General features: G+C 42.1%; 1 protein-coding gene across 2 annotated transcripts in view; it reads left to right on the top strand.

Moving 5' to 3' along the window:
- Window positions 1-18766, top strand: part of Ctnna3 (catenin alpha 3) — a 1464870-nt gene that overhangs the window by 99860 nt on the left and 1346244 nt on the right. For both annotated transcript variants that reach the window (XM_052744818.1, XM_052744817.1), the window contains exon 5: window positions 15326-15445. In XM_052744818.1, the coding sequence (XP_052600778.1) occupies window positions 15326-15445 (120 nt within the window). The remainder of the gene's footprint in view (window positions 1-15325; window positions 15446-18766) is intronic.

Here is an 18766-nt window from a genome sequence, read left to right as displayed (position 1 = left end):
CTGAGATTAGTATGCCCTACACCAACATATTTATTTTATTTTTTTGTATGAGTGTGGAGGACTGATACTGATATCCTGTGTCTTCTTTGATTGCTCTCTACTTTATTTACTGAAGCAGGGTCTCTACCTAGACCCAAGGCTGGTGATTTGGCTAGGCTGGCTAGCCAGCTTCTCTGGGGATTGCCTGTCTCTGACTCCTGAGCTCTGGGATTACACGCAAGCCCCCCATACCCACTTGGGTTTTTATGTGCTGCTGAAGACGTGAACTCCAGTCTTCACCCTTGCTGCACAAATGGTTTACCTACTGAAGCCACTTTCCCAGGTCCCCATATTAATTAAAACAAGTGACAGCACACAGCGATGTAGATAATATCAAATGTGTACGTGTAACTAGTCTGAGGAAGAGAAACCTTAACTTGAAGCTTAAGATGTTTGGAGATTTACCCTCATTGGTAAGTAGGCACTACTGTTTCCTTTTTGTGGTGCTAGGTGGTCAAACCTACGGCTGTGCATCGGCAGGACAAATGCTCTTTGTTAAAACCATATCCTCACTATGTCAGATTTTCTTTTTTTAATTTTTAATCAGAAACAATAATTTTTATGCAATATATTTTAGTTACAGTTTTCTCTCCCCCACCTCCTCTCAGATTCTCCCCATCTCCCCACCCATCCAAGTCCATGCCTTCTTAAACTCCCCCAAAAGTCAAGAATTAAAAAACAAGAAATAAGCCGGGCAGTGGTGGCGCACGCCTTTAATCCCAGCACTCGGGAGGCAGAGCCAGGCGGATCTCTGTGAGTTCGAGGCCAGCCTGGGCTACCAAGTGAGTCCCAGGAAAGGCGCAAAGCTACACAGAGAAACCCTGTCTCGAAAAACCAAAAAAAAAAAAACAAACAAAAAAAAAACAAACAAAAAAACAAAACAAAACAAAACAAAACCAAGAAATAATAAAGAAAAAGCACAAGAAACACACACACACACACACACACACACACACACACACACACACACACACCACATAAAAACAGAAAATTAGAAACCATAATTTACAAGCAAAAGACCAGTGAGGTAAAAAAGGCCCAAACAAAGTAATATGGGACAAAAAGTCTAAAAAAGAAACACCACTGAGTTCATTTTGTGTTGGTCATCTACTGCTGTGCGTGGTTGGGGCTTGTCCTTACGAGTACTTTGTATACCGAGTAAGACTCGTTGGAGAAAACCAGTTTTTCGTTAGGGATGGGAGCTCCTGCTCACTTCCCCTTCTCTGTGCTGGGATTTCATCTAGCTTGGACCCATGCAGGCCCTGTGCACGCTGTCAACAGGGTCTATGAGTTCACATGCGTGTCAATCTGTTGTATCTGGAAAACACCATTTCCTTGGTGTCCTCCATTCCCTCTGACTCTTACAATCTTTCTGCCTCCTCTTCTACAGAGTTCCCTGAGCTGGGAGGGGAGGGCTTGGATGAAGAGATACCGCTTAGGGCCGAGTATTCTAAGGTCTCTCATTCTCTGGATAATGTCTGACTGTGGGTCTCTGTAGTCATTCCCCTCTACTGCATGAGGAAGGTTCTCTGGTGATGGCTGAGCAAGACAGTGATCTGTGAGTATAGCAGAATGTTGTTAGGAGTCATTTTATTGTTACATTCCTTTATCAGAACAATAATACTTGGGTTTCCCCTAGGTACATGGTCTCTCTAGTCTGGGCTGCATGAGCAGTATCAGGCCTAGGTTCTATCTCACGGAGTGGGCCTTAAATCCAGTCAGACAGTGGTTGGTTACTCCCACAATGTGGTACCATTATTGCACCAGTGTATCATGCAGGCAACTCCATTGTAGGGTGCAGGTTTTATAGCTGGGTTGGCGTTTGCCTTTCTCCTCTGATAGTGAGCATAGTACCTTTAACATAGTACCGTTAACATTAGTCAGTAGGGGTGAACGCTCTAGTTAGGCACCAACTCAGCTTGTGTTTTCCATAATATATATAAGTGTTGCCTTCTGCAATAAGGGCCTACCATTAGGTTGTGGAGAGCAACCAATAGCCTTGGAAATATCCTTAGTTGTTTGGGGGTTTCCCTGGAGTCCTTTTGGCCAACGACTCAATTATATGTAACCCATTCCTGGCACTGGAGATTTCACTTGGTGGCAAAAGATGTCTAGTGGGGGCATTCTCTCCCTATTATCTGGTAACTTAATCAAGGGCAAATAGTGTATATTTACAGTTAGTCTGTGATGCCTGCAGCTGTCTATTATGAAAATGTACAAATGGATTTAATATAAGTAAAAGTATATGTTTATCTAAGAGAAAATCCAAGAAGAGAACTTGCCTGCTGCACTTTCCAGGCAAGTCAATTTGGCACAGTTCAGTAGAAAGGAAAGCCTTTCTTCATTTCATTGTTTTGTTTGACATCGCAACAAATACTCCATAAGCAAAGGTTACAAAGAACTTCTTGGAATCTCTGCTGATTTCCCCACTTTACAGAGTACCCGACACTTCTGTCTACAGATACATCTATTTCCATAAAGGTTCCTGGTGGTAACTGGTCGGCTAACTCTTTCTTTGGATCTTGTTTTTTACTGTTGTCTATTTTTATCATCCCAGCAATCCTTCCCTTTTACTTTTGCACTCATCTGTCTGTCTGTGTGTGTGTGTGTTGTGTGTGTAACTTGTGCACCTGCGTGTGTGGGTGTATGTAGCAGTGCCCACACGTGGGGAGGCCGCAGGAGGATGTCAGGTGTCTTTATCTCTTGCCCCCTACCATAGTCCCTTGAGACAGAGTCTTCCAATGAACAGGAAGCTCGCTCTTTGGCCTAGCCTGGAGTCCTTGAGTGCTTGGGATGCCACCTGTCTGTGTCATCCAATGCTGTGGTTACAGGCAAGCATGGCCATGCTCAGCTTTTTACATGGGTATCAGAGACTCAAACTTAAGTCCTCATGCTTTCGTAGCAACTGCTGTTACTCATTTATCCATCTTCTTAGTCCTCACAGGTTTTTATTTTGTCTTTTTTAACAGTAAAAAAGAAACAACTTATTTTGCTCTTATTACTGATTATTTGTTGAACAATAGACAAATCCTAGAACATTTCTGAGACCAATTCTCTCAAATGTTAATATAGACATGCATAAATAAGGAATGAATTTGGAAGCTCATCAGGTTGATTCATAGTTGTGATGGCCCAATATGTCTCATATTTTAGCATTTAGATTTTTGAGGCAGAATCAAAGGGTTTTATAAGAGTATAAATGGTCACATTTAGCTAAACATGCTGGGACATAACCAGAACTTGGCCTGTAGAGGCAGGATCAGGAATTGAAGGTTAATCTGGCTACATAGCAGGTTTGAGTCTAGACTGTTCTTCAAACAACAAACAACCAACAAACTGCTACCTTTAACTCAGTTGGGAAGTAATGCATATAAAGAACATGGCCTCTTCTCTACCATTTTAATTGAGTGGCCCTAAGAGGTATACATGGCACTAGTTAACTCATGCACATTTTGTTACTCAAGAGAAGCAGGGATATTGTAGATCAAAGAGAAGCAAAGCACTGCCTTTCGCACCAATAATTACAGTTAAGATTTATCAGATTTTGTGATGTATTAAACACCACAGTGCATTACCTTAATTTAATGCTCATCTTGGAAGCCCAGTAATGATACTCAGTGAAGTGAAGTGTCTTGTTCAGGCAACAGGAAGGAAAAAAAGTACCCCTGGGAGCTCAGCACTCCAAGAGTTAAAACAACTTTAGTTCCAAGCAGCTCTTGGAAGTGTCTACACAACATCATGGGCCCATACCAGGTAAGCATTTTAAACTCCAATCCTTCAGACTCATTAGTACCTTGTTAGAGTCCAAACCATGATACTCCAGTCATGGAGGAGGGCATCTTCCCCAAAGAGAAAGAAGGCTATGTGTGTTAAGTGTGATACCTTTTCTTTTTTTTTTTTTTTAAAGATTTATTTATTTATTATTATGTATACAGTGTTATGCCTGCATGCCAGAAGAGGTGCCAGATTTCATTACAGATGGTTATGAGCCACCATGTGGTTGCTGGGAATTGAACTCAGGACCTCTGGAAGAACAGCCAGTGCTCTTAACCTCTGAGCCATCTCTCCAGCCCCGTGATACCTTTTCTACGACTTCATCCTTAGGGTTTGTATATGAACTGATAGCAGTTCAGCTTTCAAGTTTCAAGTAGCACTTACATATATATTTTTTGAGATGATAAAGATTAGGTTTAGCACAATGTCTTTTAAGTATGACATTGCATTTTTAAAATTAGTATATATTCATGATACAAAATAGTTTTTCATTCTGATATTCATCTATCTATCTATCTACCTATCTATCTATCTATCTATCTATCTATCTATCTATCTATCTCTCTATCTCTCTATCTCTCTCTCTCTATCTACCTATCTATCTATCTATCTATCTATCTATCTATCTATCTATCATCTACCTATCTACTTTATGTATGTATGTATGTATGTAGGTTAGCATGTATGATGGTTAATGTTAACTGTTACCCTGATAGAATCTAGGATCACTTGGGAGAGTGGTCTTTGGGCACTCCTGTGGGGGATTATTTTGACTGCATTGAGGTAGGAAGACCTGTTCACTGTAGGTGACATCATTCCCTGGCTGGGATCCCAGACTGTGTAAGTGGAGGAAAGGAACTGAGCAGCTGCCTGTGTTCATGTCTCTGTTCCTGATTATCTCTGCTCCAAGATCTTGCTGCCTTGACTTCCTCAACCTGAATTTTGAGCCAGAATAACCCCTTTCTTGCTTAAGTTACTTTCATCAAAGGTTTTTTTGTCACAGCAACCTAAAAAGAAACTAAGACAGCATTGTTATCTTGAGTTCCATCATTTTCCTGCAAACAGCATGATTTCATTTTTCTTTATGGCTTATATATATATATATATAATATTATACAACTTTTTATAATAAAATATAATATAAAATAATATATATTACACATCTTTAGAATTGAATCTAGAGCCTTACACATTATAAGCAAGTGCTGGACCACTGAACTACACTCCAAACTCCTCCACATTTTCTCTATCTACTCATCTGTTGGTGTTTTTCTAGGCTGATTCCATAACTTGGTTATTGTGAGTCATATGCTATAAACACAGATGCGCTGGGATGCCAGTTGCATGCTGACTTACATTCCTGTGGGTATACACCCAGGATTGGTGTAGCTAGATGGTATGGTAGTTCTATTTTTTTATTTTTTGAGGACATTCCATACTGATATCCACAGTGGCTGGACTAATTTACATTATCACTAACAATATGTAAGGCTTGATGTCTTTTCATCTTTTAGTGTCTTCAGTGTCTTTCTTTGTGTCTTAAGGTTTTCACTAGCACACACACACACACACACACACACACACACACAGCTATCATTACTGAACTGTGTTGCATTCTGATTTCTTTCATATCAAGATTTTTATTGATATACAGAAAGGGTAATGGTTTTTAAAAGATGTCGGATTTGTATCCTTCTACTTTGCTCAAAAGGTATATCAGATTTAAGAGTTTTGTGATAGTGTGTTTAGGGTTTTTAACACATAGGATGGAGTCATCGGCAATGTGGCCAAGGGAAGTCTTGAATTCCTGATGTTCCTGACTCAACCTCCTGTGTGTGGCACTGAGTCTAGCTTTGGATACTTTGATCAATTCTTTTTTCTGTTTGGATCTCCTTCATTTCTTTTTCTTTCCTTCCTTTCTTTTTTGCATATGCATGTGTCCCCCCCCCCACCCGTGTGTGTGTGTGTGTGTGTGTGTGTGTGTGTGTGTGTGTGTGTGTGTGAGAGAGAGAGAGAGAGAGAGAGAGAGAGAGAGAGAGAGAGAGAGAGAGAGAGAGAGAGTGTAAGTAAACAGGGCTGCCTGCATGAGCATGGTTTATTTACTGGGGCATGGGCAACTTGCCAGTGGTTATACCACTGAAGAAAGCGGCACTCCTTACCCAGCCACTATCAATCAACAGTCCCTCAGTGAGGGCTGGGGCCTCATGAGTCCCTGTTCTGTGATGTAATACTGACAGGTGTAATTTTGTATAGGTAACCTTAACTGCAGTGAGTTCCCGAGTGCACTGGCTGTGACGTGCCCAGAGGACACTACTGTGTAGCACTCCTCCTCAACCTCTGGCTCTGTGTGTGTGTGTGTGTGTGTGTGTGTGTGTGTGTGTGTATGTATGTGTGTGTGTATGTGTGTATGTGTATGTGTGTATGTGTGTGTGTGTATGTGTGTGTGTGTGTATGTATGTGTGTGTGTGTATGTGTGTATGTGAGTGTGTGTGTGTATGTGTGTGTGTGTGTATGTATGTGTGTGTGTGTATGTGTATGTGTGTGTGTGTGTATGGGTGTGCATGGATTTAGGTGCATGGTGCTTGCATGAAGGCTAGAGGACAGTTTTGAGGAGTCTGTTCTGTCTTTTATGTGTGTCCTGGATATCAAACTCAAATCATCAGGTTTGCGTGGCAAATACTTAACCCACTGGGCCATCCTGATGGCCCAAGGTTTGAGAATTTCATCCTGCAGTTTTCCCATTTCAGTGTCTTTGAGCTCGGTAGTTGAGGAGTTACTTCTTGGAGGAGTCACATTGCCTTAATTTTTCATAGTCCCTTCCTTTCTGTGTCATGGTTTACACATCTTTTAGTTTGGGGATCTTCTATTTGGCAATCTTTTATTTATTTATTTTATTTATTTATTATTTTTTCCTTATTAAGAAATTTTCTACTCACTCCACATACCACCCACAGATCCCACCTCCCACCCTCCAGCCCTCTCTCCCAAGCCACCCCATATCCCCCAAATCGAGGTCTCCCATGGGGAGTCAGCAGAGCCCAGCACACTGAGCCCAGGCAGGTCCAAGCTCCTTCCCACTGCACCAAGGCTATGCAAGGTGGCGCACCACAGGCACCGGATTCCCAGAAGCCTGCCCATGCACCAGAGACAGATCCCGATCTGCCTGCCTGGGTGCCCCCCCCAAAACAGTTCGAGTTACTTTTTGTATAGTTAACACACTACCGAACGTGTCTTCAGATAGCCCTGTCCTGGTGGTGTTTTCAACAGCTGCTCACCTTGCCTGGTCCAGTCTGAGGGTTATAAATTGGCATGGAAATTTAAAGCAGGTCCTTGTTGGTGCACAGCACAAAATAGTTATACATGGGGATGGAAGGTTTTTGTTTTTGTTTTTTTTTCACCTTCAGTTCTCTCTGATGCAGCTTATACAAAGATAATTGTTGTTCTGTTAACTGAATACCACCCTGTAATTGCAAAAAAAGTTACAGCTGTTTTGTTGACATTCTGAATGCTTCTAAGTAAATACAATTTTTTATTAGTTAAAAAAGAAGGGTAGAGAGAGCTCATACAGATAAAAATAACTTCCATTTCTGATCAAACCTAATGTGGAATATGTACAGAAGGGCAATCCATAAATGAATATGAAGGCAGAGGTGAGCCTGAATGTATACTCCCAGTAAATCCTCAGAACTTTTGAGGAAAACATTACCTTTCATAGGATGTGGAATCATGATACAAATCAACTATATCCAAATCTTAAGGGCAAAGAGATACCAGTAGGGAAAAAATGGCTTTGACCATAAATAGATTGTAATTAAAAATGGTGAGGAAAGAAAAGAATGAAATCAAGAAAGTCATGGCCACTTGGAGTTCTGATGGGGTGATTAAGACAGAATTATGCCAAAGTAACTTCATTTCCTTCATAACTGGGGTAACTAGACTGATCAACTCATAATGTCACCGGCAGTAAGTGTATCTTGACTGCAAAGATGTCTTTAAGAAAGTGTCCAAGAGGGCTCTCAGAAAGTGGGTGACCTAGAAGCCGCTTCTGTGTGACGAGGTAAAGGAGGAGAGGCCAGGAAAACACACGTTATAATCCAAAGGGAAAGGAGGAGTCAGTTGTGGAACTTCACGAAGTGGGAAGAACAGGTGGAAATCCACAGACACGAGGCAAGCATCGCACAGGAAAGATACAAGGCAGGTCGGACACGAGCCCAAGGAAGCAAAAGCCCGACCCAAAAGAGTATTCAGAATTATTTTCCCACTTTCTATTTCATAACTGTTGGTGACATTTTAGTGAGACTTAATGACACAACCCTACATTTCATTTTTTTTTCTTTAAAAGGAGTGAGTTGTGTACAGGGGGGTTCAATGCTTTGTAGACAAGAAAAAAAACTGCGCTAGAACCAACTCATTCATCATCATCATCATCATCATCATCATCATCTTCATCATTATCTTCTTCATCTCCATCTTCCTCGTCCTCTTCATCCTCCTCTTCATCTTCCTCTTCCTTCTTTTTCTTGCTCTTTTCATCTTGACCACCCCCTTTCCGCCGCATCGGGTTTTCCTTCAGTTCCGTGGGCAGCGATATCCTTCTCGAGTTTTCCTTCAGCTCGGCTGCCTTCTTCTCACAGCCTCTCGTCTGCAGCGGTGTTGCTCACATCTCTCCCAGTTTCTTTGCAACATCGCCAGTGGACGAGCCGGGGTGCTCTCCTTTGATTTTGGGGCGATACTCAGAAGAGAACAAGAAGACTGACTGAAGGAGGCCTCGGGTGCACTGGGGTCCCTGAACTTCTTTTTGGTCTCCCCTTTAGAGTGGGATGTAGGTTTTCATTTCTCTTTCAATCACGAGCCTTGTCAGCCTTTGCCATGTCTTCAGATTTCCCCTTTTCTTGAGCAGACGTGGTCTTCCACCTTCCTGAGCACTTCTTGGAGAACTCTGAGAAAGTTGACAGAAGCATCGGGGCTTGCGCTCCTCCCAGCAAGTTTACACAAAGAGTGCATATGAAGACATTTTACCTCTCGGCTTCTTAGGATCTCCTTTGCCCGTGTTTGATTGATTTTCCTCCGCGCGGCAGAGTTGCCCAGTGCCCGTCAGGTTCTCGCTTGCCCTGGTGCTGTCTCTATGGAGATCATGTACTGAAATCCTCTTTGCCGCTTTGTATGAGCTCTCTTTACCCTTCTCCTCTCTTAACACTACCCCTCTCCCCTTTTCTGGCTTAGCAACGGTGTTCACAGGTATAGCAAACCTTATAAAAGTCTGGGAAGATGGAAGGGAGTGTTTCTATATTGTAAAAAATACATTTTAAATGGCTTTAATTTTTTTTTTGTGGGAAGTCTTCAAGGTTCATTTTTCTGGGAAGAGGGAAGACTGTAGATGTATCCAACCTTCTTATTAAATAAGAAACACAGAACCAATGCAAAGAAGAAAGCCAAGAGGTCAGAGCTAAGAGCTAAAACCTTACCCTTCCTCCTGCGGTGGTCCTACCTCTCCGAACCAGAGCTACCCCTGTGTTAAAGTCTTTATATAGAGTTCCTGTCCTGCCTTCTCTTTGGTTGTAAACCCAACCACATGACCGCCTCCTCACAGCCTGTCTGTATAGGCCTCCAGGTTTTCCATGATTGGTATTAAGATTAAAGGCATGTGTATCCAATAATGGCTGTATCCCTGAACACACAGAGACTTACCCAGCTCTGCCTACCAAGTGCTGGAATTACAAGCGTACGCCACCACTGCCCTGCTTTCCTATGGCTTGCTAATAGCTCTGACCCCCGGGCAACTTTATTTATTAACATACAAATAATATTTTAATACAAATAAAATATCACCATAGAAGACGAAGTCTAATGTTTCCCAGGTTAACCTCAAACTGTAGCTGAATATGACCTTGACTTTCTGATCTTGTTTCCATCTCCTGAGTGCTGGGATGGCAAGCAAATGTCAACCCACTTGTCTTATGTGGTGCTGGGGATTGAGCCCTGGGCTTTGTACATGCTGGGCAAGTACTTACCAACTGCGGTACCTCTCAATCCTTTCTAAGGTCTTTCAGCAACTTCACATCTTTTTACCTTCTTTCTCCCTACCTATAGTCTGAACTCTAAATTCCTATTCATTGTGTTTAATATCGAAGAACCCCCCACACATGGGGGCTCCCTCCCAGACCCCAGATCAGGCACAAATCACACTCAAACACCTATTTTTACAGAGAGATCTTTTATTAAGCGGGGAAGAAAAGTTAAAGTGGCCGCTTTCTGGTTCAGGCAGAAAAACAGCAGCAAATGACCCTGTAGGTGTCATTTTTAAGAAAAGAAGCAGGGGAGATCTGTGTTAGAATAGGCTAGGATGCGGTGGTATATTTTGATTGGGTATGTTAATTAGGTGAACTAAAGGGGACTTTTGATGGCTGGACTTTGGCAGTCGGCCTCAGGAATGAATCTAGCATAAGAAAGTGTCCAAATAAGGAAATAGACCTTGGTGGCTATGGTTTACAAGGGAGAGGGAAAGGGGAAGGGCAAGGCCTGTCAGCACCATATTTCCCAAGCCTGGGCCTGCTAGAGCCCTTCAGTTATAACTTTTCTAACTCGACTTCCTCCATTCACCTCAAATTTCTTTTTCAAAAGATTTTGTTTTACTTTTTATTATATGTACAAGTGTGTCTGTTTATGAGGGGGTATGTGCCATGTGAATGCAGTGCCCACAGAGGCCAGAAGAGGGCATTAGATCTCCTGGAACTAGAGTTAAAGGTATACGTGAGCTGCCTAGTGTGAGTTCTGGGCCATCTCTCCAGACCTTTAAACTACTCTTCAAAGTTTTTCCTTACTGTGGTCTCTGCCCTCCTCAAGAAGAGAGTTATAGTCAACATAAACATAAATGCACACAACTATTATGTATTTCTTTTTATGTAGAGGGAATTAACTTAAAACATCCAGTTCTCTACTGAGTACACAGACTTATTTCTGAAAAGGTGACCTATAGTTTTTGTGGATGAAATTCTAAAATGTAGACAAAATTCTAAACAGTCTTAGTAAATAAGAAACACAGAGCCAAATACAGAGGTAATAGCCAAAGAGATCAGAGCAATAGCCATGACTAGCTTTAGCTTACCACCAGCAGTAGCTTCCACAGAGAGAACTTCTTTCTGTGTGACTTGTGTTTTTATTGCTTTCCTGTTCTGCCTTCTCATTGGCTCTAAACCCAGACACATGACTTCCTCGTCACTGCCTGTCTACACAGACCTCCAGGTCTCTATGGTTGGTACTGGGATTAAAGGCTCGTGTCACCACGCTTGGCTGTGTCCTTGACCACATAGAGACTCTGCCTGCCATGTGATCAGATTAAGGGTGTGTGCTACCACCGCCGGACTTCTGCTTAATGGCTGTTTAACTTCTGATCTCCAGGCAACTTTATTTATTAACATACAAATAAAATATCACATTTTATCACAAATAAAATATCGCCACAGTTTTTGTTTCTTGACCTGATTTGGAGGACAGTAGACAAGGGTTTGCTTTTGTCTTCTCCTCCCATTTTATCTTTACTACTTCAGGAAAGTGTCTGACATCCCCCCCTTCCTCCTGAGAGAAATCTGGGGGTTCTTTTTATGCTACAGCAGTGCCTAGAATTTTGTACAAACGTGTACAATGTTAAATAAGAAAAAAGTGATAGCTGCTGAGTTGCCCTTGCTTGGGTAGCACTACTGGGTGTCTTCTTATGGGGCACAGGTGGTAGGTGGGCTGTTGGAGTCCTGGTTATTTGAATCAACCAATCCTAGGAGAGCCAGGGCCGAGGGAAGCAGGACTTGCCTGAGTCCTGGTGTCTCTTTTTTCTTGCAGCTTCAGCCAATTCCTTCTCATCCTCCTTCTCAAATTTTTTCCATGAATATACATAATTTTTTTACAGACTGATTGGCTATGTAGTTTGTACAGAACATTGGCTTAGATTTATTTAAATATGTATTGTCAGGGAAAAGGAGAATAGATGTATTTTGGGAGAGAGGGAGTGCTGAGTCAAACCAGATACTTTCCTGTTGCCTATTTCATGCTTCTTTTTTCTTGTGAGACAAATTTTCAGTTATTTTAATGGGAGATGAACAAGAATGGCCTCGGCTGTTTTGTTTGATGGATTGCTATTATTATTATTTCTGAACCGAGACAGTGTGATGGAAGAGCACACTGTGGGAGTGTTCATAATGCCTGCTTGTACTCTGGGTATTGGTATAGGGATATTGTCTGCATCTCTTTACTCTTGTATGCCCTTTGATATATGATAAGGTCGTCAAATAGGACAAAATTGGATTTGTTTCTCAGCTCAGAGATCACTTTAATATCCAACCTCTACAGTTTTAGAAAATACCTACATTTGTTTTTATTTCCAATTGATTTGCTGATTTTTTTTTAGGGTTTGAATTTGGTTTGTGATGAGCTAAAACAAGAAACAGGGTGAATTTAAAGATTGACAAATTATTTTGGGATTCTTGGCTCAGTTAAATTTCCCCTTAACATTTCAAACATGTAAATTCCAGGAATATTAATATCTTTTTAATTGTTCTTCCTTTCCCAAATTATTTCCAACTGAAAAAATTTTCATTTATTTTGAGAGACAGTACAACGAAACGACAGCGTACTGCTACTGTAGATAATTTCAAAGGTCCCTTTGGATGGCCAAGTACCTAGATGAAAGAAGAGTACTCAAACCAAGTCAATAGTCAGTCTTTGTGAGCACAGCTGAGCTTCACCAGGTCCATCTTTATCCCCTGGGCCTCAGCTTTATCAGCAAAGTGAAAGTATTGCTTTTAGTATATAGCACCCTAGTTATATACATATGGGTAATGGGCGAGGGTGCAAAATACATTACAGAAATCCAACTAACACTATGTTGTAAATTTTATTCAACATCTCCATGATGACTATTTGTAAGTAGGAGCAATCTAGTTAAGAGTGTAGTCATGGCAGTCTTCAGGGACCCAGAGCACTTTAGTATTGATAAATGGAGGAGGCGAGTCCCGATGATGGAAACGCAAGCTAAAGTCTCCACATTATGCAAACGCTGACCTTCAGTTAAAGCACTCTCTAGATGATGGGGCATTACTGGGTTTTCTCACTTTCTTCTTTGGCCATGAATGTATTACCTGGAAATACTGTTTTTGTGTGTTTCTTATTTTGAAGTTCCCTGGAGTTGCATAAGGTTTACATAGATAAACGAGAACATGATGGCATCATTAATTAGAAAGACTATTTTTCAGAGAAGAGAAAATGTAGGGCATAAAGAACATTTTAAAATTTAGTGTAACTTTTGGTAAAAAGCTTATAGTAATTGATTCATAGAGAAAATACATTGTTTAGAGTCTTGGATCTGGTGTGACTTTGATTTAAACATACAGAGAAGAGACCAAAAAAATGGCCAAGGCACAGAAAAGATCACATGACAAAATAGATATTTAATGTAAAGGTTATTAAAATTACTTTGAAAAGAAATTGGTTTTTGTGTTACAAGAGTGGGAAAATGGACAGATTCTGGATGTGTTTAGACTGACGGATAGAGGACCTGGTGGGATGGTTCAGCGGGCAAAGGTGCCTGCTGCCAAGCCTGGCACCCTGAGTTCCATCCCTGGGGTGGAAGAGAAGCTGAAGGAGAGAACTGAGTCTCATGAGTCTCCCTGACTTTCACATGTGTGTCATTTCACATGTGTGCCTACACACGTACACAGAAAGTAAATGAGTAATAAACATCAATAAAAAGTTAAAGCAGATAAACTGAGGAGTAGAGTTGGTTCATCCCTAGGACTCTGAAATTGCATGTTCTCTGTGGTCCAACTCAGGTTACCTCATGACTTCTGTGTCATGTGAGCCCCTCAGTCCCTCTCTGTGAGCTTTAAAAGGGTCACTGCATGCTCCTCTTTCCTCTCGTTTGCACCCTGTTTTCTATAGAAAGATCAGACACTGGAGGAAAGTCCTTCAAGCTTTCTGAGACCCAGTTTACTCACTTGAGAATGGGAATGGAATAGGTACTCCTATTATTGATGCGAGAGTTCAGTTGGAAGGTATAACATACCCGAGGCTGAACACGCACTTGGTAAATGTCAATGCCCTTCCCATTTAAAGGTTTCATGTCTACTTTCCCCTATAACCTTTAAGTTCCTTCAGGGAAGGAAATAGATTTTATATTCATAGCATCTTGATGAGAGTAGGTGTTAAGTGATATTTTGTTGGATTAATTTGTTGTCCTTCTATGGAAGCATTTCAATTTTCTCTTCACTGTAGTTGAAGTTTTCCTGTGTCCACCTGGCTCCTGCAGCTGCTCAGACCCAAGTAAACACACAGAGACTTATATTACTTATAAACTGTATGGCTGTGGCAGGCTTCTTGCTATCTAGTTTCTATACCTTAAATTAACCCATTTCTATTAATCTGTAAGTTGCCATGTGGCTTGTGGCTTACCGGTACTTTTACATCTTGCTTCCTCTGTGTCTGGCTGGCAACTCCTGACTCAGCCTTCCTGTTCCCAGAAATTCCCTCTCTCTCTCTGTCCCACCTATACTTCCTGCCTGGCTACTGGCCAATCAGCACTTTATTTATTAACCAATCAGAGCAACACATTCACAGCATACAGAGCAATATCCACAGCACTTTACCATGGATTGAGATAAGCATGTTGCCTTTATGAAATGGAGGACATGATTCAGTAGAAAGCCATTCTAATAGGACTTATTCCTTGGAGTTTAATACACCAAGAATCCAATCACATCATTGGGAACTTAATTATAACCTATAAAATCTTTTTATCCTGTCTCATGACATCACATGGGACTGGATATCACAGCTCTATATTTTGATCAGGCGTGGGCTTCTGTAACGATCTCCATCTGATACAAGGAGAAGTTTCCTTGATGAGGGGTGAGGACTACACTTATCTGTGTGTGTATGGACAAATATTTAGAATGTAATTAGGGATCATGTTGGCTTAATAAAGTGGTAGTGAAGCTTGCTATTGGTTAGGCTGGCCGGCCATCGGGCTTGGGTGATTGTCCTGACTATGTTCTCCAGTGTTGGGATTACAGACATGAACAGCCACACCTGGCTTTTCCATAGGTGGCGGGTTTTCAGACTCAGGTTCTCAAGCTTGCATAGTAAGCACTTTGCTGACTGAAACATCTCCCAGCCCTAAGAACCGTATAATGTTTTTTTTTGTTAGACTTAAAATCATACATTAAGTCTCATTTTTTCCCAGGGCGTCCTAAAGCATGAAAGTTCTTTTACTCTGAATGACATATGCTCTTTTTGTTAGAATGAGGATCAAATGGACTTCTCATTCATATGTAATATTGGTTGCACACATACAGTTTTTACCTCTTCATAATCACCACTAATCAGTCCACTGAAAGATAATTAGCTAGCATTTGTTGCCTCTGAATTATGGCAGGTAAAACTGAAGCACATTATTGACTCTGTTAGTGAGCTGGGAATTTGACAAAAATTTGTCACAGTTATAATCTGCTTTTCTTTTCATTTTCAGTTCCAAAGAACATTTGAGTCTCTCAAAAATGTTTCCAACAAATCTGACCTCCAGAAGACCTACCAGAAGCTTGGGAAGGAGCTGGAAACCCTGGATTATTTAGCCTTTAAACGTCAGCAGGTAGGATTCGGGGCTCTCCTCTGGTGGAGAAGGTGAACAATTCAGGCTTCCTGCTGTCCCACCTGTCAGAGGTGCAGGCAGGTTGGGGAGACTTATTTTCTAATGATTGGGGCAGAAATAGCTTGTGCTGATCTCTCTCTGTTCATCTGGCTACCCACAGTGTTCTGTGTGGTCCTGGCTCTTAGATGGGTACTTAGGGGTTTCTGCACATGTCCTTTTATTTCTTCCAAAGAGGACTCCTGCTGCCTTGTGAAGGTCTGACTACCCTTTGGTAGTGACGTCTCAGCAGCACAAAGGGAACTTCTATGGTGGTTTGGCCACATGGCTTTTGGATTTGGCAGAGTATATCCAAGGGGGAATCAAAAACCCACCCCAAGACCAGGAAAAGGGTGTGGATGAACATACAGAGTGAGGAAAAAGCATCTGAAAATTTCAACAATAGCAATTGACCTTCAGCTTTGTGGTTTATTTTATTTTATTTTTATGTTTGAAGATGAGTAAAACCTTGTTAAATGTGGAACGTTAAAGGGAAATATTCCTAACAAATATTGCATGCCTTTTGGCCCACTTGCATAGTCTCAAGATGATCCCAGAGATGAATCAAACCTTTGCAAGTTTGCTGTTAGAATTGGTACTGTCCGCACCCAGGATTCACAATGATACATGCCACGTGTGGCGGTGACAGCCACTGTGGCAGAGGCTGGCCGTTCTCTTCAGGCTGAGTCGGCTGCAGGTTCCGTATGGCCACTAGGTGTCAGGGTCGTCAAGCTTTAACTTTGCTGCCAGGCCTATTTGGGTTAGAGCAGACCATTCGCCGTTTAAATTAGGTTGCCTGAAAACTGAGAACATGTTCAGTGATAGCTGGTGTCTAGAGTCATGGAAAAAAGGATGGCCCGGCATTTAAGAATCTTCTGCGTTAGCGTGTCTGTCAGAGAGCGTGATTATCTCACTGTTGCCTGATTCACAAGTTTGGGGCCCTTTGTGTGTGGAGTTTTCAAAGCGGTATTTTTGTTGAACTGCATTAAGTCCGTACGGTACGGCTTAGAAACATTAGCCCAAGAAGAGAATTGGATTGTGTTCTGGGTTCTTGCTCTATCATAGACGTAAAACAGTTTCTCTTCAAAATTGGGCATTTAACCTTTGTGTGGCCTTATTTCTGTAAGAGTTATATTTGTTTTAGAGGGTGTTCTGGACTAGGGCCGATGGACTATCTTGACACAGACTTCACACAGAAACAGAACATGCTGTTCAGTTAAGTGGGTGTTAGCAGACATAACACGGGTGTCAGCGTTACTGAGAGCTACCACAGTGAATTCCCCGACGCTGCTGCTCAGCATTCACACCATGGACCACCGCTCTGGACTACACAGCCTCCAGTCAAGTTCTGTTTCCAAGATCACATTTTACCATCAGGGGGTGTTTGAATTGGCAGGCAGTAGTCACTACCGTCTTGACTGGGCCCTCCTCATTAGCACATTTCCCGTGATTAGATTCTTCCATTAGCTAATTGAAGTGCTTCAGGCCAAGGGGAGAGCTCTGAGAGGATGATCCGGAGGACAGACGCGTGAGGAGAGGAGACAAGGACCACGTGGAGTGCCCACAAGTGTGTGCGTGTCATGTACGCTCCTGTCTAAGCCATCGCTCTGTGACACATAGTAGGACTGGAGCGTTTATGAAGGAAGTCACCAAATGTCACGGCAGTACAGTACACTCAGTTCTGTCAGTGCCGTTTGTAGGTGAGAACGCCAAAGAGTTCTGTGACCCTCCTGAGATGGTTACGCCAAGGCAAGAAGCTGGATTGCAGGCCCAAGTCAGCCTGACTCCAGACCTGGAGTCAGCATTGCCTGGCCGGGCAGATCTTAAAGGGCCAGGGCATCAGCTGCTCTTTGATTTGGGTGGGATTTGGCCTTATCTTCCATCCTGTTCCTTTAAAGCTCAGAAAAAAAATCTATTAAGCACACAGTGAAAAGTAGTTTTTTTTTGTTCTTTTTCGTCTTACTGGGAGAGATTCAGATCTCTGTAAAATTGCTAATTCAGCAAGACAACTTCCTTGATATAAAGGCTGGATTCTTCATGCAGAGACTTCGTGGAGACCGGTTTTCTGATCCCATGGTACTCACTGGTCTTTGTTGGAGCAGGGCCTGTGGCTGCCGGAGGGCAGGGCCTGTGGCCGCCGGAGGGCAGGGCCCGTGGCTGCTGGAGGGCAGGGCCTGTGGCTGCCTCCACTAACGTACCCTTCCGTTCTTGTGGTATCTGACCATGGCAGTATTCGCGAGGTATTACTGCTGCCATTGTTGCCACGAGCAAAGAAACCTGCCCACGATCTCGGCCTCAGCCTGCGGGCCACTAAAACTAACGTGCTTTGTCTTCCTTTTAAATGCAGTTAGCCCTTACTTTCTTGTGTGCAAATGCTAGCAGAAATATTTGTGTATATTAATTCTCTCGTATATATACCTTTTTTTTGAGGGATTAGCTTTTTATTAGTCATAAACAGTTTCCATATATACATGGTTTTAAATGCTTAAATTTCTGGCCACAAAAGGAAATGGGAAAAGACAATGTTTTTATTATAATTTGTACTGGAGATTTGATTATAAATATATATGTCTTTAGAAAATTCAAATGCCATAGGTTTATTTACTTGAACACAATGACTATATTTTAATATCTTTGTTTGAGAGATTTCTTTAGGTAGACCCTTGTTGTACTTTGCTTTGTTTCTTTTAAAAATATTTTTAAAAAAATTATGGAGAGAGAAAGGGGAGAGAGAGAGAGAGAGAGAGAGAGAGAGAGAGAGAGAGAGAGAGAGAGAAATTGAATATATTTACGCATATACATTCTATGGTATGGGTGTGAGGACAGAGGACAACTTGTGGGAATCGGGTCTCTCCTCTCACCATGCAGGTTCCTGGGATATGGTTTGCATCAAGAGCCTTTACCTGCTGAGCCAACTCCTGGCCATGCCATTTCCTTGGAACTCATCTCTTTTGAAAAGTTATTGCATGCTGCGTCCTCAACACGAGTGGGCTTTTGTTGTTCTCTCCTGGGGAACGAATGCTTGCGCTTGAGTCAGATCAGAAGAACCAGAAGAGTAACACTGGAGTAGCATTGGTGGAAAAGGGTGAGAGAGGGTGTGGTAGATGAGGGGCAGGCACACCAAGATGAAGGAAGCAGATGAGAAAGCAACATGAGCCTGAAGATTTGGAGGCTCCTTTCTTGCTATCTGGGACAAAATCCGGTCATCTACCTGCTTAGATCTCATCCTGTAAGTCGGTGCTACACAGGCATGGTGACAGCAGGTACCAGCTGGTGCATAGACCC

This window comes from Peromyscus californicus, unplaced genomic scaffold (genome assembly GCF_007827085.1).
Source record: "Peromyscus californicus insignis strain IS unplaced genomic scaffold, ASM782708v3 Scaffold_19__1_contigs__length_69161282, whole genome shotgun sequence".
NCBI lineage: Eukaryota > Metazoa > Chordata > Mammalia > Rodentia > Cricetidae > Peromyscus > Peromyscus californicus.
This window is presented reverse-complemented; position numbering and strand designations above follow the sequence as displayed.